Genomic DNA, 20,847 nt, shown 5'->3' with positions numbered 1-20,847 from the left:
CATTGCCTACTCTCAGTCAATGTAGTAGTAATCTCCTTCCTAACAAGTAACTGTGATATCCCACTCAGTCCCCCTGAAATAATTGGCCGAGATTCCCTCTCAACATCCAGAATAGACATTTGCATAGCGTCTGAAGAGAAGTCAGATCCATGCCAGCCTCCGAAAGGATCGAGGCAGAGGAATCCAACATAACAACCAGGTGATCCTCTGGGCATTCACCACCCTCAAGAGAGACATCTGGGGGGAAGCTGGACAGTAGCCAACTCAGACCTGACTCTTTTGGCCTTTTTTCTTGGCAGGTGGCTGACCTTTGGTACAGGATGATTTCACCATAACACCCTGTGCCAACAACTTAAGATTTGCTTCTCCAGGTACATGGACAAAGAGGAATATTTATGGTCTTAGGGACAAATGCTTGGCAGACAGAACACTGTGTATGGTTGTGAGAAGCACCCAGTCAGAAGAGACACTGCTCATGACAATCCTTATGGAGAATCTGCCTCCCACGTTAACATTTTCCCTTTCTGGACGACATGTAAACCCACAACATTAAAAGAGAGTAAAAGATAAGAAGAAATCCCAGTGGTGCACTTATCTGAAACACATCTCAGTAACTAGCACAGAATAAGGACAGTTCAGACCAATGACCAACAATGGTGTTTGGACTGGCAGCAAAGAAGTTCTGAGGTATGTACATCTGTACGTCACCTTTACGTCCTACGCCTTGAGCGGGAATCGTAAGTGTGACATATGACTTCTATAAAATCATAAGGCTTGGATATACTAACTGGATGTTGGGCTACCCTTGATAGAGAGTTCCATTGGCAAAGAATACTGCAACAGTGATATGGAAGGACATCTCATATTATTTACACCTTTCTCTTGTAATGTGTTTTATTTTTGCAGACATAAAGTTTCTTAAAAAGTATGACAATGTTCCCAGAAAAACATAAGGATGTGAATAAGACACCTTACATGACATTAAAATAATGCAAATAAGTCAAGCAGAGTGATAAACTTTCATCATAATCAACTTCATCATTTCTATTCAACAACAGAAGACAATCCATATTTATAACAAAGCACTGGTTAATCAACCAATCAGTGATCTTAATCTTAATAAACTTTTTTTATAGAATGCTGTCATTTGCCTTGGTGGTATAGCTGATTCAGTACTATCTGTCAACAGTTCTTTGATTTCGACCAGGGTATTAATGTTCCCCCTTCCTTACTGTAGACTATACCTTCAAGGATCTGAATGCAGACCCACAATTAGCATTTCCACTTACATGGTTGTACAATGCATTCATATTTATTTTTTCTCTTATTTCTGTCAGGTGCTGCCTAAACATTTCTTTTAATTTCTTAACTGTTTTACTCAAAGAAAAACATAATCACTCCTCACATACAGCACAGTACATAACATATGCAGTATTGCAATCAAAACTGTCTGGTATGACTTCCCTGTCAGTAGATGTACAAAGTGTCTGTCCTCTTAAAAAGTTTAAGCATGTTGCAATTATAACACCAAAATATATATTTCTTTGTCATCTTGTTTCTTATCAACCATTCATCATTTTTGTAACATGACATGTTTTACATTAGAGGCAGAATTTTAAAAGAGAAATATTGTCTAACATGTAGTATTCCTCCAAGTTCCAGTGATGCTATCAGAACACACCAATTCATTTTATATTACATACTCACAAGAATAACTGAAGTATATATTATTAGGAAGAACTAGTCTTTCCGTTTCTCCTATCTGACATGCAGCATCATTATCACAATGTTTCAAGAAATATGGAGCAGCTTCACTGGTTCTATGTTTTGTGTATACTGAAAATGCTCATAAACTTCATTATGTTTACAATTCTTATTCAAAAATCTATGTATCATAGTAATCAGATTTTCTTGAGACCTGATTTCATCTGCAGCTACTCTTAGGCAACACACAAGCTGAGACATTATAATACTATAGAACACGTGTCTGGGGTGCATACTGTCTCTTGCTAAATATACATTCCTATCCATTTTGTTTCTAAAGATAACAGGTATCTACTTTCCCATTTACATCTTTCACTAGTCTGTGGTCATTCATAGGCACTTGGTGGACTTAAAAACCTAAGTACAGAAAAAAACATTAAAACCTAATTCAACCAAAGATGTGTATAATAAGATGCTGGATGCAACTGCAGAACTCAACAAATATAACCCCAAACACAACATCCATTAACATTGACAAATACACATACATGCCTGGTTCAGAACACACTACTACAGTGGTCCAGTCAATGCATTGGCAATGTCTCAGTATTGTCTATAAGGTGGCAGAGATAAATGCAAAAGTAGTGAAGATACAAAGTGATAAACAATGGCTATGTCATGTGAAAATATCCAGAAATAGATCAGAAATAATTTGCCTATACAGATAATGGGAAGGTAGGTATGCAGCCAATGACATCTTCCATAAAAGAAGGTAAATAAGGACATCACATAGCGCAAATAAATGAACAGTGTGATAGAGTCATTTCTAATCTTTATCTACATCTGCATTTTTATTTAAATTTTATCCACATCTATAGCTGTACGCATATCTAGCTATATATAGCACGCACTACAACCACTGTACAAAGAAGTACATATCAAATAGGTACAGCTGGAGGTGTCCCTTATTTCAGAATACATAGAGCTAGATATGAAGGAACACTGGTGCCTGGAATAAATATATGCTACAGCACTGAACCTGACTGCTACATCATAAAGATCAATGACACTGCAGTTGTCACAACCCACGATATGTTACAGAAAGGTAACCTGCACTTTAAACACTGACACATCGCAAAGAATGATGGCACTGTACAAGTCACAGTCAAAATGAGCTAATGCAAGTTATCGCCCAACCCAATCCCCAATGAGCTAGTATACTATAGAGACTGATGGTTTTAACATCATCAGAATACCTGATGTACTGTCACAATGCATAGGTCTCAATTTTACTTATTTTCGAGGAAGAGTACTATTTTCTCCAACACATGATTTTTCAAACAACTGTACCTGTTTTGAGGGTACATTCTAAAATTCAGGTTTAATTTGCACATTTACAAGATTTTTTAAATCCTCCCTGTCACACAGGATTTTGAAGCTGTTAGTTCAGTAGAAACCAGACCAGATGATCAGCATAATGTCACCAAAAAATGTAAAAAAGAGGATAGATATTTTACATTTTTAGTATATTTCTGCAGTATCATTCATTAATGTATACAGAATGTATACTATCTTTGATAACATTGCAGCAGTTCCGATAGAATTAATTCAGGATTATACTATCAGTGCAACAATTACAAGGCTGGTTCACTGGTCTGAAGTAAGGGGCAGAAAACTGAACAGCTGGGTGGTTCTTTCTCATGATGCATTGAAAGCATCTGATTATGTGTTATGAAGGTTATTCTTTTAGAATTTTGTGACTTTTCAACCTCCCTTCTGACCTAATTTTTCTTTTATCGCAGGTCTTCTCTCACACAATCCATTCACCTCTTTCCTGGACACCATCGTTTCTTCTTCCTTTCTTCCTGTCTGTCCCAAATCTTCTTCACCAGCTCGTCTTCTGCTTTTCTGCACATGTGCCTAAACCACTGCAATCTGTTCTTTTTGATCTTTTCTGCAATTGGAGTACTTTGGCTTCTGCTCTTATGTCCTTATTTCTTTGTTTGTCCCACTGTGTTCATCCTACAACCCATCTCAGGCACTTCATCTCCATCACATTTATCTTCCTCAACTACTCTACTTTACTGCCCAGGTTTCTGTACCATACAGTAGTACTGGTCGCACCACTATTTTGTACACCTTACTTTTCAGCTTCTTTGTCATTCTTCTGTCATATGCTACACCTAACACTCTGTGCCAGCCCCTCTGATTCTGTTTTTGACCTCCTCGTTCAGACTTCCCTTCTCCTCAACCATCACCCCACATACTTGAAGCTGTTAGCCCATCCCACTATTTTCCTTTGTATCTCATTTCTCAGCATCTTCTGAATCCCTCATTTGCTGCCATTACAACTGTCTTATCTGTGATCAGTTTCATTCCATGTGCCTTCAGTTTTGCATTCCATTACCCTATCCTTTGCTGAAGTTCTTGCTGAGAGACTGCCTGTAATGCCACATTTCAGGCATACAGCAACTTCACTGATCTGTCCCCTCCAACCTGTTTGCTAATGTTGTCCATCACCAGTATAAACAGCAGTGGGCTAAGAGCTAAACCCTGATGCAACACACTCCCACTGTGAACCCCTTTATGAGACCAAACACAGTTCATACTTCATTGATTCCTTACATGTAGCTTGCACTAATTTTACCAATGTTTCTGGGACTTCAAACCACTGCAGGACTACCCAAATCAGCTTTCTTGGGACCCTGTCATTTGCTTTCTCCAAGTCTAAGAATGCTCAGTTGGACTCTTTCCTTACTTCTAGCTTATTCTCAAATATCTGTCTCACTGCAAATATTGGGTCAGTTGTGCTGCACTCTGATCTGAATCGGAACTTCTCATTTCCCATCTTACGTTTTACTACTCGTCACTCTCCAGAATCTTCATGCAATGTAACAGGAGTTTGCTACCTCTGTACTGCCACAGTTGTGAATGTCCCCTTTGTTCTTGAACACTGGCACTAGTATGCTTATTCTCCAGTCATCTGGGATATGCCTTTCTCTCCACACTACTATGAGTACCCTCCATAATATCCCTTTCTCTTTGCCTACATTCTGATATCAAACCCTGGTAGGAAAAGCAATATTTATCCTTCAGTCCAAACTTCTGCTTAGCCTCATCCTGCTTTATTACTTTTACCTGTCTAGTTATTTGCTCCCAATATCTTGATTCCTTTGCCATTTTTCTCCTGTACATTTCAGTCTCTCTTCTATATTTTCTATAGTCCTACTTGCAGTCATCCCTATTAGTAAAATCCTCTGTCTCCATTCTTGTTCAGGTAGGTTTTAAAATACTTTCTGCAACTTTATGAATACAATATTCTGTATGATTTTCATCATTCTCCTTAATGATCTGCATCCAAAATCCTTCTCTCTCTTTTTCCTTATTTCTCAGAAATCTCCTGTGTTGCATCATCACCACCATCTCTTTCTACTTTGATTTATGCACTTTCTGTTTATGTTATATATGTTTGCCTTAACTGTGTAGCTCTGAAATATACTTTCAAATCAGGCAATCCTAAACCACCTTGCATGGGGAGATCAACGTTTCTCACTTAACTCCTGCCCTCTTCCCCTATCAAATACATTTTTCAACTCTTTATTAACTACTGTTCACAATTTCTCCTCTGGTTGATAAAAACATGACTGACCTGTATATAAAACTAAAGGGACTAAAACATTTCCCTTTTTGTATCTTGTTTATCCATATCCATAAAAGATTCATAGGTTCATAGATTAGTACTAAGCTAACTGCCCTTGCGAGCCATTTTAAGCCTAGCCAATTATCCCTTGTGAGACTCAAACCTTACACCTTGTGTTTGTAAGGCAAACACCTTAACCATTAGGTTTCAGTTTCTCTGTTTTTGTATTACCTTTTGTTTATTTCCTTCCCACATATCCTTAGCTGCCATAACATAATATTTTTAACCAATACACCTAAATACTTTACCTTATAATGTCCCCATAAATATGCTCATTGCTGAACTAATTAATGTGTGGGTAAATTCTATTTAAAAAAAAAATTATATCCTGACTGCCACTGTCATTAAGAGCAAAGTCCAGTACTTTAAGAACACTGTCCTTTTATTTTCGTTAATTTTATATCCTGAAAAGACTTCAGACTATCTCAAAATATCCCAAAACACCAAAATGTCCTTTTATGGATTTATCCAGTAAAAAATAATATCATCTGCAGATGAAGTTAAATGTTATTGATTAACATACCAGTTATGTCCTTGAATTTGTGAGTCCCTTACTTTCGTTGCTAATGGCTCTAAATATAAACCAAACCAGACAGAGGGAAAGAGGACACCCCTGCCTGGTTCCTCTGTTCAAACACAGCTTGTTAGAGAGGAACCCTCCTACCTAAATTCTTGTCTCCAACCTTTCATATATCCTTCCAATTAATCCTATTGTTCTATCAGGGAATGCAAATACTTACGCTGTTCTACTCATAAAAATCACAGCTGACTACTGATTGCTTTATTGGCGTCAGGACCCACAAACAACAGCGTTTTTTTTTTTTCTTCACATTTTGCTTCCCTTTAGATCATCATTGTTCTGTTAAAGTTGTCAAATTTTTGCATCCCCTCCACAAAACCACACCAAGCCATATCTATCAATTTTGCCACCAACTCTGCCATTCTCTTAGCTAGTAAAGACATAAACACTTTATAGTCAAGGTTTCAAACTGAAATAGGTCTATATAAAGTTGAGTCTAAAGGGTCTTACCTTCTTTGGGTAATACAGTCACCACAGTTTTTTTTCTCAATAAGCTGATGCACTTCCCCCCTAAAATACTGTTAAACAAAACCTTCTAAACCTTTACCACTTTTTCCTCCTAGCACTCAAACTTAGACAGGAAAACCAACTATTCCTGAAGACTCCCCTGTTGATCACTTATACAAATTAAGTGTTGAGATTCATCTTCCTCCAACATTTTTTGGTTTAGAAAAAAAATATTTGGTAAAACTGTTACATGTTCATTAGCATACTTTCTTTTGTAATCAGCTACATGTAATAATTTTATTTACCAAAAAAAAAAAATCAACAAAATTCATTCTCAGTAAAATAATTTATAATTGGCAAATATTAAGAAACAATGCTACATTCATGTGTGATAGTGCTAAGAAATGCAAATGGCACATGTACTACAGTTTTTGGAAGGATTTTTCTTCCATGAATGTATTCTTTACCAATATCAGGTTATGGACATCACTACAGCCTGCATGTTTTACAATATTTTTAAATGCTCAATGAGAAAAATCAGCATGCTTTCCAAGACAAAACAAAGCTGTCTGCAAATGTACACAACAATTTAACATTTCATTAAAAAAAAAAGTTTATATCCTGACTGCCACTGTCATTAAGAGCAAAGTTCAGTACTTTAAGAACACTCTTCACTTCCTTTCCTAACAAAGTATAATCAAGCACATATACTGATATATAGAAGTTATTGTGCTCAAGGCATGTATTATACAGGCACAATATATAGAGTTTTGATTTTTACATCCATGGTGACACTGCATTTTAACTATGTTGTGGTCAGCGGCAAAAATGCTTAAAACGCCCCATTGTATTAATAAATGGATTTCCATACCAATCATTCAACAAACTGTACTGACATACCCAGCAACCACAATGCATACTTAGGGGGTGCACATTACCCTACTTTATACAAATTTTCATAAAATTTCTAAAACATTTCTAATACCGCTATAGGATATCTGGTTGTTTTTTTCGTCATACATTCCGTAAGTTTAGTGACATTACAACAACCTGCATAAACTCATATACATTATCCAAATACTCCCTTACTTTCCCTCTAGCACTCTGCAGTTGCACCTCTTCTTTTCTGCCAGATTCCCCTTATTCCATGATACTTTAAACTTCTACCCTTCTAAATAAATTTATATTATTTACTATCCATAGCTTTTTCTCTTGTATTTCTACATTATTTTTAAAAGACATTTTCATCTTATCCCACTCACTAGCTGTCCCTTCTGAAGAAAATTCTGTCTTCCCTAATAACGCTCGACTCATTTTCACTACCTATTCCCTAAATTTCTCTTATATCAACAGGTGGCAGGAAAGTGCCAGTGTCTCATTTTTATTTAATTTCCCTGCATCTTCTTCATAGTTTTTATCAGTGCATAATCTGAAATAATTACTGGATACCTATGTGTCAAAACTATCAGTTAAATAAAGATGCTTCTATGAATCCTAGCCCACGTATTATATGTTAAAGAATAATATGTAATTTTTGTCCTGATTTCCTGCTACTGAATTCATGTCTTCCTCATTGCATATGTACATATATTTCTTGATATATCTACCCTTTTTTGTTATATATTTCCCTTCTAATTCTCCCATACATCCTCACTACTGCAAATTAAGTTCCATTCCTCAACCATAAATAATATTCCCTGAAGAAAGTTGAATATTTCTCCAATTTTTAAGCTCTATAATAGCAGTTTTTGGTGTAATATAAATACATGCTAGCATAATACTCCTCCCTTGCCAGTACCCCCTACTACTACACATTTACGATTATTGTCTTTTTCCTCTTCTTTCACTATTGCAGCCCCTCTAGTTATCAGTATTACTGCTTCCCTTTTCCTTTGTCCATGATATTCTGCTGAATGACCATCTTGAAATCCTTTCTTTGTCAAATTCACATGCTCTATCCAAATGTATCTCCTGCAACATTGCTATTTCTTAATATAACTCAGAACTCTTTGCTTTTGCCTATACCTATAAAGCCATTTATATTTCATGATAATGTGAACAGTGTATCCATTTTGATAGGAAGCTATTACTCCCACCTATTCTAACTGGCTTACGTGTACACACTGATGTTTGGCAAGCTGATCTTTTAAGCAATCACTTCTTATCTCCATTTAAACTTATGTCACATTTTCAAGTTTTTTGCTTCAATGAAAACACTAAAACAAAAAAAAAAACTAAATACATGTTCAGTCCCCCAATCTCCTTTTTACTTTGAGCGAACACAGAAAACTATGTTCATTTCCAACAGATATTTACCCCTCCAGATGGGCAAAGTTGCCTCAAATTGATGGCTACACCCATAGATACTACCTGATCTAAAATTTAGGTTAACCATGTGCATGTTACAGCCTGTGTTCCCACTTACACTAATTGATATATGTTCTTTTTTATCATTATTCCCCTCCCAGATGCGAAAAACAGCTTGGGTATCTTCAGCAAACCTTAACTTTTAACCCTAAGAAAATGTAAACTGGTTACCTTTAAAATAAATCCTCCTCCTTCTGGATCCTGGATTTGCTCCATGCATTCAGCACATTGGGCAATGAGTGCCCTTCAGCACTCATTTCTGTTGCACATACAGTTTTTATGGGACTGGATTGCTAGCCCAATGGACAATCATCCACACAGGGTGCACCACATACTCGCAAGCACACACTCACACCTAGGACCACTTCAGAGTGTCTTTGGAATGTGGGAAGAAACTGAAGCACCCAGAGGAAACCCACACAAATGCAGGGAGAACAGTAGACTCCACACAGAAGGCACCCCAGCTGAGAATCAAACTGGAGAACCTCTTGCTGTGAGGTGACATCACTAGCTGCTACACCACCACACCGTCCACCTTTAAATGAATAAATGAAGTAAATTATGCACTGTTCTATTAAATACATTAATGTATTAAGACTGCTGTTGAGCCTACTACATGCTACTCACTTTCCGAAGTTTCAAACATTATTTATTTTTTTCACTGAACTGCTTCCCACTGTACCTTTAAATGTTACATTTCTCTTAGCACTAGGCGCTCAGAATTCTCAATATTAACTGCTTGTACCTGCATACAGTTTACCTCCAAGTAAAAGCAGTATCCAATGGGAAAAAATAGCTAATAAATTTGCAGATGCATAAAAGAATATTTGTAAATTTGACTCAGAACACAATGAACAGTCTTTCTCTGGCCAGTTACCTGCACCTACAGACTTCCTTTTCACTCAATGTGACTATTTGCTAATGAAGAAAAAATAACATTGCAGATGCAAGAAAGCTATCATTTTCCAGCCTTGTATCACTTTGTCTTATGTTTCAAGCCTATTTGTTTAAGATGTATATGTCTACAGTCTAAACCAAAGACATTAACCTAGAAATACAACTTTGTAAAAATGGGGATATACCTTAATTCTAGATATATCTATGCACTTTTACATACCACCCCAGCAGCCCAAGCATTAAATTCATTTTAACTTGCTTCTGATCAGTCTTTTTTTTACAGTATAAAGAGCTTCTGCATCTTCAGCCCAAGATCACAACATTATATTAATTTTAACTTGCTTTTGATCAGTCTTTCTTGTTATAGTATAAACAGCCTGTGCATCTTGCCACTAGAAAGTACTTGCTTGCTTCAACATCTTTAACATATACAGCAGTCACTGATAAGACTCCCATACCTCACTTTTAAAATACTCTCCATATTTAAAATACCCTAACTGCATAATAAGCAAAACTGCTTTACAATTTAACATACAATCTACTTCATGAACATTTCTATAGAAATATTAAGGACAAGGACTGTTTTACTTATAGTTACTTTTCAATTCCCTTCAGTATCCTTCTAAACATTAATGACATAAATTGTGGTATGTGCTTTACAGGTCACCCACAAGTTTAAAAAAGTCAACAAACTTCAAGTCTTTCTCAACCACTTTTTCTTTCAAAATCCTCCCTGGGATTCAATAAAGCCTACACTAAGTATGCACAATATGTATTCAATAAAAATCTTATCTAATTTTTTGTGTTTTCTAGTCACTCAGAAAGATTACGCTAAGTGTACATGTAGTCTACACTTTGTGGTAACTTTTATGAATCCCTCTCAATAAAATTAGGAGGAAGAAGGTGTGTATTATGTCTGTGTTGTCTGCTGCTCAGAACAGTGCACACTTAGTGTAGGCTTTATTGAATCCAGCCCCGTCTTTCTTGTTTTTTTCTTAAAGCCATTGGGACTGATGCTTTATAGTCTTGCATTTATTCACTAATTTCAGAGTCCCTGGTCTTCTTCCTAATCATTTCCATCTCCCAACAGCAGTCCCAGGTTCAAGAACAAGGTACTATAGTCAGCTCCTGTTTTTTTTTCTGTCTTTCAAGCATTTTCCTTTTGAGCAATGAAAAAGGTTTCCCCTGGCAAAGTCTCTCTATAAGATTAAGTCTCCATCTGCTTGCTGGCTTGGTCTTTGTTGATAAACTTTTTTATTTCCTCTTTAGCCTGTTCTGCATCAAAGATTACCTTGCTCCTCCAGGAAACAGTCACTCTTTGCTGATCATTTTTTAATTTCCTCTTTACCCTGCTCTGCATCAAAAATTACTTTGCTCTTCCAGGAAAAATATTCTGAAGATAGCTGGAAAAATCAGCTTAAATCTCACACCTGCCTCTCAACATTCCCTGATTGTTGAGATAAACTTGCTTCTCTTTTGTCTAGTGTACAGTGGATAATCATTTTCTACAGTCTGTTGTCTCCAATTTTAATATTTTTTCCTTTCTGTCACTGTTTTGCCAGGATCAGCTCTTTCTGCTGATACTATTCCATACCTACTAATATAAGTATTGGCTGCTTTCTCATAGTTAGGTTTGAAGTATACACCCAGTATTTTCTTTCAATTAACAAATCCTGCTGTGGAACAGCAGTCCAGTTGCTTATATGTACTTCCATAAAATGAATAGTCTGTTCCTTCCAATTTCTCTGCTATACCAAAATCTCAGGCTTTCTATATTGTTTTTTGAAACAGCTCTTCTCAAGAAGCTAGATACTCAGCCAGCCTTTTCTTCATTTCCACTTGTGATCTTTGCAGTTTTGTCAGTTTATCTGAATATCTAATTAAAGCTTCTTCTACTTTCCTGGCCTTTTGTTATTTGAGTTGATACATTCATTCAGTGTTTCATTTATTTTAAATACCCATGAATGCATTTGATACATTTTTCCTCTAAATTATAGAAAGCAATCTCCTGTACCAAAGCTGAAACCTGAACTGCTTTTTGCTGAATAGCAACAGGATTCTTCCCACCCAGAGATCTCTCTTCCCCTTTTCTGGTTGATTTTTCTTTCAGGTTCTCCAGAATTCTTCTTTGCTGGCATCCAGCTAGTCTATTTACCAGTCAGTGACTGGATATTACCCAAACGTTCCAATGGCCCCTTTTTCTCAATTTCTGTTTTTTACTCTAGGAGTGGTGAAATCAGCCTGTTGATCAGTGTGCAAACATCTTGCAAGTCGACAATCAATTATCCTTCTTGTACCTATTACTAGTAACATAATTCATGTACTTGTTCAGGTGTACTTTTTGACTAAGCATAACTCTTTAATATAAAGTGGTGCAAAGACTAAGTGCCTCATTGTAAAATTCATTTTTGTTCTCATCACTGTGAAGTTAATTTCACTTTTAGTATTTTTACCACTGAAACAAGTTAAATCCACTTTATATGGCCATCATTACTGCTACTTTCTATTCTGGTGTCACACTGAGTATAAGTTTCTTGTTGGCACATATTTATAATAAGATAGGCTTGGTTTATGTTCTCTTCCCTTTTGAATCATGATAACTGCCAAGCACCATCATAGATAACAAAAGTATGCTTCACTGAAGTCATTCTTTTCCACTATCCCTACTACTGAGATTACTTCCCTTTCATTATCCATTACTGCTAAGTTATACACCTTGCCAGCTGTTATTCAGACAAGTTCCACTTTATATTCCCAGTACTACTACATCATGAACCCTTTTGTTACTATTTACTACTGCTACAATTTTAATTTTGGTGTGTGTTATTACTGAGAAAAATTCCCTTTGTAAATGATGCTTCCTTCGAGCACCCATTATCATTGACACAGGCTGCCTTCTCATACCTGTTACTATAGAGCTGCGCTCCCCTCTGTCACCCATTGCTACTAAAACAAAATTTTACTCTCCACTCAGTACTATTTACATTATCCAAACTTTAGACACTAAAACTGAGATACTGATGTCCAAATGCTATTCTTTATGAGTCAAGGCTGCCTTAAGTATCCATTTCTGCTAAATTGTACTTCAGTTCCTTCTAACCCCCATACTTACTAATACAAATTTCTACTTAGTATTCACTGATACAAACTTCAGTCGATGACAGTACTGTTGAATTAGTACCCATTTGTGCTACATTGTACTTCAGTTACTTCTAGCCCCCATATTTACTACTACAAATTTCTACTTAGTGTTCACTGTTACAAACTTCAGTCAATGACAGTACTGTTGAATTATTCTTTCCAGATGTGCTATATACCTTAAGCCTTCATTAGGAAATTATCTTGCTTATCTTTGTTTGTAAGACTCCTAAAAAACATTGCTGAGTATACAGTAGTTGTTCTATTGCCAACAACATGGCAACTAGTCAGTGATAGAAACACAAACACAGAATGTATTACAATACTTTAATGAAGCTATGAAAAATTCTACTGTCTTATTTTTTTTTCAGAAATTTAACAGTAACATCAAACTGTCATTTGATATAAGAAACTTATGAGAGCAGTATAAATATTTCATATTGGGGTTCTGTCTGAAATGAAAATCAAGTTCCAAATATACCTCTACACACAGTTTAAATCAATAAATGAATTAGTATGGCTGCAAAAACTATGCAAATCTACTTAAAGGGTTATGCTTAGTCAAAAAGTACACCCGGACAAGTACAGTAATACATGACCAGTCCAACTGATGTTTAACAGGTCTTGCAAAGAAATAAACAATGACAAAAAGCCTGAAGAAGGTACAGATTTTAATATATCTGGCACAAATGTGATTCTTTTTTCCTGTACATTTTAACTTTTTTGTTTACTGCTTCCCCATGCTGACCATCTAACTCTACTCTCCTTAGCTGTGCTACTAGCCCATACATTTCTCCAAGAAAAGAGTCAAGTGAATTGGGAGTAGGAACATCATTTGTGTATTAGGCATCATGTCTTCACCTACATGATTTTGTGGTGATAGACTTGATTTCACTAAGCTTATGATATCCAAAGGGAAACTCTTTGTGGAAAGGGCTATCCTATTAAAAATATAATAAGGGCAACTGAAGATTTTACTGTCAGACACGCCTATTTCAGAAGTTGTTGCCTTACATTGTATCCACATTGTAGTATCCACCTCAAGTTTGGTTTTGTTTTTGGTTTTGTGGTGGTTAATGAAAGAAGGTGATAATTAAAAACCCCGGAGGGTTTTTTGCTTGAGCTGGGATATTGGATTAGACACCACCTATCAGCAGGCCTCCTCAATTCTGTAGTTTCTCTTGACCAGCTCTGATAGGTCCGATCTAATAAGAAAGATATTTATATCTTTATGAAAGTTCGTGAGTTGAATTTCTTGGAATGTCTAATTGTAGTGTAAGTATTAATTAAAACATTAAACTTGAAATTTTTAGAGCTCTAGTTTTTAGTATTAGTTCTTGGTTCTAGTGATTACAGGGGATATTCTTATTATATATTTATTATTATTTGGGGCGTTTTTGCATTGTGCATTCTCATTTCTTAGTTTGTAGTATATACTTAATCTATGGCTTCAGTCTTTGATAAAATGGACTATGCATAAGTCCTATTGTATTATTGCCATGGTTAGTATTGCAGCGTTTTACTATCTGTAATATTGCTTGGTTAGTTGCTACAACATGATGTTTCCTTCCCTTTCGGTATAATCGGTTTGTTTTGATGCGCAGACTGTTTGCAGAGAAGGCCTTTAGTTAATATATGTTGAGATGATTTAGTTTTTTACTGTCATATTTAAGACTACATAATACCAATGATTTTTAATTTTTGGAAACAAATATCTATTGTAATATGTAATAATGTGTGGGAAATATGTTTTAGAAGCGAAGAGCTAGGTGTTGTTTAACAATCTAGTAGTGGAATATACCTAGATTGCTCTTTTTTCTAAATATGGGCACTGCTTCTGAACTTTATTACGGCGCAAATGCGATATTTGAATAATTTTATGTACTTCATGATGTGTTTTAATTGAATTAGGCCTCTATAAAAGACAATGAAATTCCAAGCATAATCATGATTAGATGACAATGGTGATTTTGTGTTTGTTTGTTGTAGGTCCTCGTTCCTGTTCTACTTTTTAATAAATGCTACTTGATTATATATTTGGTGGTTTCAAGCAATTTCTTTCACTACTGCCTCCTACTTTGATGTGAGAAACCTTTGGGTGATTGGAATCCTGTGAATATCTTACTGGAACAACTGGAACTACTTCACTATCGATGCTTCTGGATCCGATGTATCACATGAGGAACTAAAGTGAGCATCATCATGGATTTTAAAGTGCAATGGATTTAAATGGCATGAATTCTTTGTAAATGATAGGACACTAAGGTTTAGACGGTGGTGGTTTGCAAACGACATCTGTTAGCAGCACGGCATCTAATTGGCATCCAGCACAGTAAGATATCCCAGCTGAGTTATCAGCGTTGCATCATGTTAGGCAGTAGTCAGGAGTCAATAGTTACTTAGGATGGGCAATTGACTTTATTGACTTTGGCTTTAAAATACTTGACTTTGACTTTAAATACTAAGCACAGCTAGCTGCTGAGGCTGAATCAGAGGCTATTAACAATTTAGCTTGTATACCACAACTTGTGAGCACCTAATAAGTCTGGTTGCTTTGATGAAAGCTATAAAAGTACAATAAACAGCTGTGAATAAGCAGATAAAACGGATAAAATGAAAATGAAGTCTTGATTTTTATCTTGAATATTATCTGTCTGAGTGATCTTTTCCAATAAACTCATTAATTCATTCATGTCAATTTATCCTAATTGTTGCAGGTTTTGTGTGCGTGGTTTTGGATAATGACATAATTAATAATGCACGCTTAGAATACGACCAGCATAGAACTGCATGCTATACTAATTGCTAAAGATCTGTGATGTGATAATCAGATACTCCGATTTTGTCATTACCTTGTAACCAGATTCTGGATGGCTCAACATGGTAATATAGATGCAACTATAGTACCAGCAAAATGGTAATTGCCTTTAGTACCAACACTATACAAAAAGCCCTTCCGACAAAGTCCCAGCAGGGAGAAAAGGAAACTGTCAGGGACAGAGCAGGAACAGAGAAGAGAGGGGGGAAGGCGAAGATCTAGGCTTTCAGCAGAGAGTGGAGAAGAAGTCAGAGAAGAATATCCCTAAAAATGCTTTATTAAATGGGTTATTCTTTATCATCTACATTATCATATCAATCATATAATGCCATGATTATTTTAAACAAGGCTCCCTCTACCTTACCCTATCCACTACAATATTTAGGTTACTCTCAATCTCCTCTCCTTTTTGACTCAAACTATTTGTTAAAACTTAAAAATAATATAATATATTCTTAATGTATGAATCCATTGATAGTGCCTTTGATATTTGTGAAGCACTTTCATACCATTTCATTACCTACAATACCAATCTTTTTAAAAATTTTTTTAAAAGTTTGTAAACAATGTATCTCCCGAGGAGTATATCCAGAGTCAATTTTAAAAATTATGAATCTTATGAGAAATGTCACAGGTGAAAATGATGTGTAATGATCCCACATCCACCTTTAAGCAGCCAGCAAGCAGATAGAGGGATAGTGGCTATGGGATCGACTTTTATAATGATTTAATGCTCCATATGATAGTGAGTGACATATAAAGGAAATTGAAAATCACAATAGTTTGATATGTCGATATGTCCATGATCGCACTACGATATGTGACCAGGTCCATTGAAAATATTAAAAGACAATTTATGTAGGCTATCTACAACACTATATAATTATGATAGCCTACATCCACGACATATTTTTCCAAGATTCACTAATATGGATATCCAAAGGAAACTCTTTGTGAAAAAGGGCTATCCTATTAAAATGATGATGGATATTGAGACTTGGAGGCACCCACCATCGCCAGCTCAATTCTGTAGTTAATCTTCGACCAGCTCTGATTATTTCTTATTGGACTCTACAGAGTCTTGAAACTAAGTTATGATCTTCGAATCTGTGTTACATTATTACATTAAACTTGAAATTAATGCTATTTTAGAGCTCAGTTTTTAGTATTAGTTCTTGGTGATTATACTATAGCTGAGTGCTATTCTTATTTTTATGTTTATTTCGGAGTGGCGTTTTGCATTGTGCTATTATTTTTTGGTTAGTATTGTTATTGCAGTTTTATTCGCTAAGCGTATTGCTTAGTTAGTTGCTACAACAATATGTTTTAAGAAACGAGCTAGGATCGTTTAACAGAAATCTAGTGCTAGCTATACCTATTGCTTCTTTTTTTTCTAATATGGGCACTTCTTCCTGAACTTATTACAGGGCATAAAATGCGATATTTGAATAATTTTATGTACTTCAGAGTTAATTTTTTGGTTTGTTGTTTAATGGTAATTAATTATGATCAATAATTAATTAGGGGCCGGGGGGCTCTATAGACAATGAAATTCTTTTGCATGATTGTAACCTGAAGCAGCACAATTTGTTTGTGTGAAAGCGCTCGTTCCTGTTCTACTTTTTACAATAAATGCTACTTGGATTATATCGTGGTGGTTTCAAGCAATTTCTTCACTATCATGTCTTCACCTACCTAGAACCTCCTCATGGAGGCTTGTGACTTCTTCCATAGCAGTTCACAGACAGTACAGCTGTGCTACTTCACATGCCAACCTGCTGGTTGAGTGTCGCTTTACTGTAGCATAGATCCGATAAGCTCATTGCTACATGCAATACATCTGCACTTCTACAGGTAACCAAGCAACCATCTGTCCCCCAGGATGGGCAGGCTTGTGCCGACCACTTACTTCCATCTTCTCTTGCCTAGTCCTTCCACTACCTGTATCATCAAGGGTGGAGTCAGGGATCCAAAACTCTATGCCATGGGACCATGCTCACATCTCAACTTTTTTGACAATAAAAATGAAACTGCTGCATCACATTTGTATTTGAAGAACTGAGCTGCACACAATAAACTGATCCACAAACCCTGAGAATAACAAAACAAGTGCAGTAGTGAGTAGCAATAGAATTATGCTTTGCCTTGATTTTTAGATTTGCCAGGTCATTCTACACCAACGTTTGCAGTGGCGCATTCAACTTTAATTGAAACTGACAAATCTTGCAAGAATCTTGATGCTGAAAGCTGTCTGTCCACATAGCCGCTGCAAATGAAGGAATTTTATCTTGCTAATACAAATAGAAGGCTTCTGGAAGCATGTGGAAAACATAGATGATAGAGATATGCCTAATATTTTTAAGTTTCAACTCTACAATGCAAAAGCAAATAAGAGACAGGCCTAGATGAGAAGTGGAGAAATTCCATGTGAAATAATTTTGCTTTAGTGGGCACAAATAGCTACACTATCAAATAAACTATATGAACACAAAAAATCTAGTCATCAGCTAACATTCAAATACCTGCTGATCTTACTATAGCAGAAGTGCAGCTACAAACTTATCAAGGTAGAAGAAATGGTTTGAATATGCAGACATGAATATGTGCTTTAAGTCTACGGACTACATGTTTTTTTTAAGCTTTCAGTCCTAGTGAGTTACCTCCTCGATGGACTTGTTCATGTTTGTCTTGCTGTAGTTGACTGGCCTACACCAGCTGTCCTGCTTGCACACAGGCTGGTAGAATGTAGCATTCACTTGGACACTGCTGACCTTGATAGAGGATGAGTCAGGAATACAGACTGTAGTGTTGGCTGACGTCACAGATGTGGATGTATCCTGACCTCGATTTTTCTTCATGCTTAAGTCGAGTGTGCCATTTTCATCCACTTCTATCTCGGCAATCTGCAGAAAGAGAATTTTATTTTCACTAGGGAGCAGCATGTGGCAGCTATATATTCACGCAATGCTTTTAAAGGATAAGACTAAAACTTAAGCTTTTATTTAAAATATCTCTTCTTACAAAGCCAGCTTTTGGATTTATATATCTCATCAACTGATATTTAACTGTCATCCAGCATTAAATGTAACCTTATAATGCTCCTTTTCATCTTACTATCCTTTGGTTTAATAACTACAGTTTAAGTGATCTAGATCTTGTATTAAGACCACACATTCTGAACAGCATGCTTATCTGGCTGGTACCTAAAGTGCAGATACCCACTTCTAATAATAAGAGAATATTTAAGTAACCTCCCTGAGTCTGTTAGTAAACCCTGCACACAATGGCTATGTAATGCACCGAGCACTCAGGAAACACACAAATATAGGCATGCGCATGTGCACACACACACACACACACACACACACACACACACACACACACACACACACACACACACACACACACTCAAAATTAGTACTTAAAAAGCAAGTGAAAATTATGTATGCCCAAAAGCAAAGATGTTCAAAAAATGTCAGGAACAGAACAGCTACAGGGCACAAACAATAAAGGCCATTAATACCTAGAGTGACTGAACTGCCACTATAAATACATTTATAACACTTCAATGGTATGCTTTGCAAAAGTGCTAGTATATAAACTATGGCCCAGATTCTGAAAGGTTACTACCTCTCGACCTCTTAACACAAGAAATCAGGACAAAGCCAAAAATAATGCAAAGGCCCTAAAATAGGGAGAGATTTTACATATTTCTCTTATAAACGTAGAAGGCTGTTAGAATAACAGGATTTGTTTTAGTACACATTTTATGAATTATAAGAATTCTGAAACTCAAATGTATGTTGTTATTTATTGACTTCAATACTCAGAGATTTGTCAGAAAAGCATACATTTTATGAGGATCATACCAAAAACATGAGGCAAAAATCTGGACATTTTGTGAAAATCTGAACAGCTGAGAGCTCTGCAGCTCTGCTAAACTTTAATGATGCATTCTGGAAGAGGTATATGCTAACTAGCCATGTGCTCTCCCTCAGAACTGCCTGAGGGATGGTGTGTGTGTGTGTGTGTGTGTGTGTGTGTGTGTGTGTGTGTGTGTGTGTGTGTGTGTGTGTGTGTGTGTGTGAATATGTGTGTAAGTTTTTGTGGGGGGGGGAGGAGTTGAGGTGGCAGCAATATTACCACATTCAAAGCCTGCAATACGGGGTTGGGGGGTGGCCACTAGCTACTTGGAATAACTCTAGAAAAGATGGTTGAGGAGGACCACTAGCCATCAGGATAACTTTTCAGCCATGGGTCAGGGAGGAAATACTGGACACCACAGAGAACTTCTCTTGTCTTAACGTCACTGAAACATTACAGGAATAGGGGAAATCAAAAGACACCATGGTCTAACATACCTCTCAACCTCTTACAGCAAGAAATCTGGAGAAAGACATAAATAAAAGTGGGACAAAGGCCCAACAATAGGGATAATTTTTAAATATTGCTCTTACAAACTTAGAAAGTTAATTAAATAATAGCTTTGCATTAGCTTGAATTTTCTGAAGGAAATGAAGTCTGAAACTCAAATGTCTGCCTTTATTTTCTAACTTCAATATTTAATGATTTGCCACTAATTTGCCAGGAAAAAAAAAACAATTTTATGAAAAACAGGCCAAAAATATGAGGCCAAAATCTGGACATTCTGTGAAAATCTGTACAGTTTAGAGGTATCCATGGATAACATTTCAGATATGGGTCAAAGAGGAGCACTAGGCACCATGGATACTCTATATAGCATGCTTTAAAGGAACGTAATTAAAAATAAAACAAAATTGTTGAGGAGAACCACTAGACACCAAGGATACTATTATAAGTAGCATGCCTTAAAGGTTGTTGTTGTTGTGTCTTTCGGCTTTTTCCGGTTAGGGGTCGCCACAGCGGAACTCCGGTCCGCTAATGATTGGCAGTAGATTTTTACGTGCCAAGTGGCCAGCCCTGATGCACAACCTTCAACGAAGGTACGCCCATTCACGCACCACACAGAAAACGCTCTAGCTGAGAAGCGAACAGGACAATGTCTTACTGTGAGGCGACAATGCTACCACAGCACCACCACATCAGTAAGTAGCATGCCTTAAAAGTGCTGAAACAAATTCCAGTGCTCTTCTCTCTCACACAAAATCCTCTGCAACACTACTAGATGCCCAGGGCTGTGATAAAAAGAAAAAGGCACATTCAGGGGTGGTAGAC

At 36.5% G+C, this 20,847-nt stretch overlaps 1 protein-coding gene across 1 annotated transcript in view; it reads right to left on the bottom strand.

Annotated features, from left to right (window-relative positions):
- ST18 (ST18 C2H2C-type zinc finger transcription factor) overlaps window positions 1–20,847 on the bottom strand; it is an 825,897-nt gene that overhangs the window by 410,271 nt on the left and 394,779 nt on the right. Inside the window, exons 9-10 of the mRNA XM_044060418.1 lie at window positions 18,312–18,554; window positions 11,161–11,166 (exon numbers count right to left, since the gene is read on the bottom strand). Coding sequence (XP_043916353.1) covers window positions 11,161–11,166; window positions 18,312–18,554 — 249 coding nt within the window. The remainder of the gene's footprint in view (window positions 1–11,160; window positions 11,167–18,311; window positions 18,555–20,847) is intronic.

This window comes from Protopterus annectens, chromosome 2.part0, assembly GCF_019279795.1.
Source record: "Protopterus annectens isolate FY-2018-M chromosome 2.part0, PAN1.0, whole genome shotgun sequence".
NCBI classification, from domain to species: Eukaryota; Metazoa; Chordata; order Ceratodontiformes; family Protopteridae; genus Protopterus; species Protopterus annectens.
This window is presented reverse-complemented; position numbering and strand designations above follow the sequence as displayed.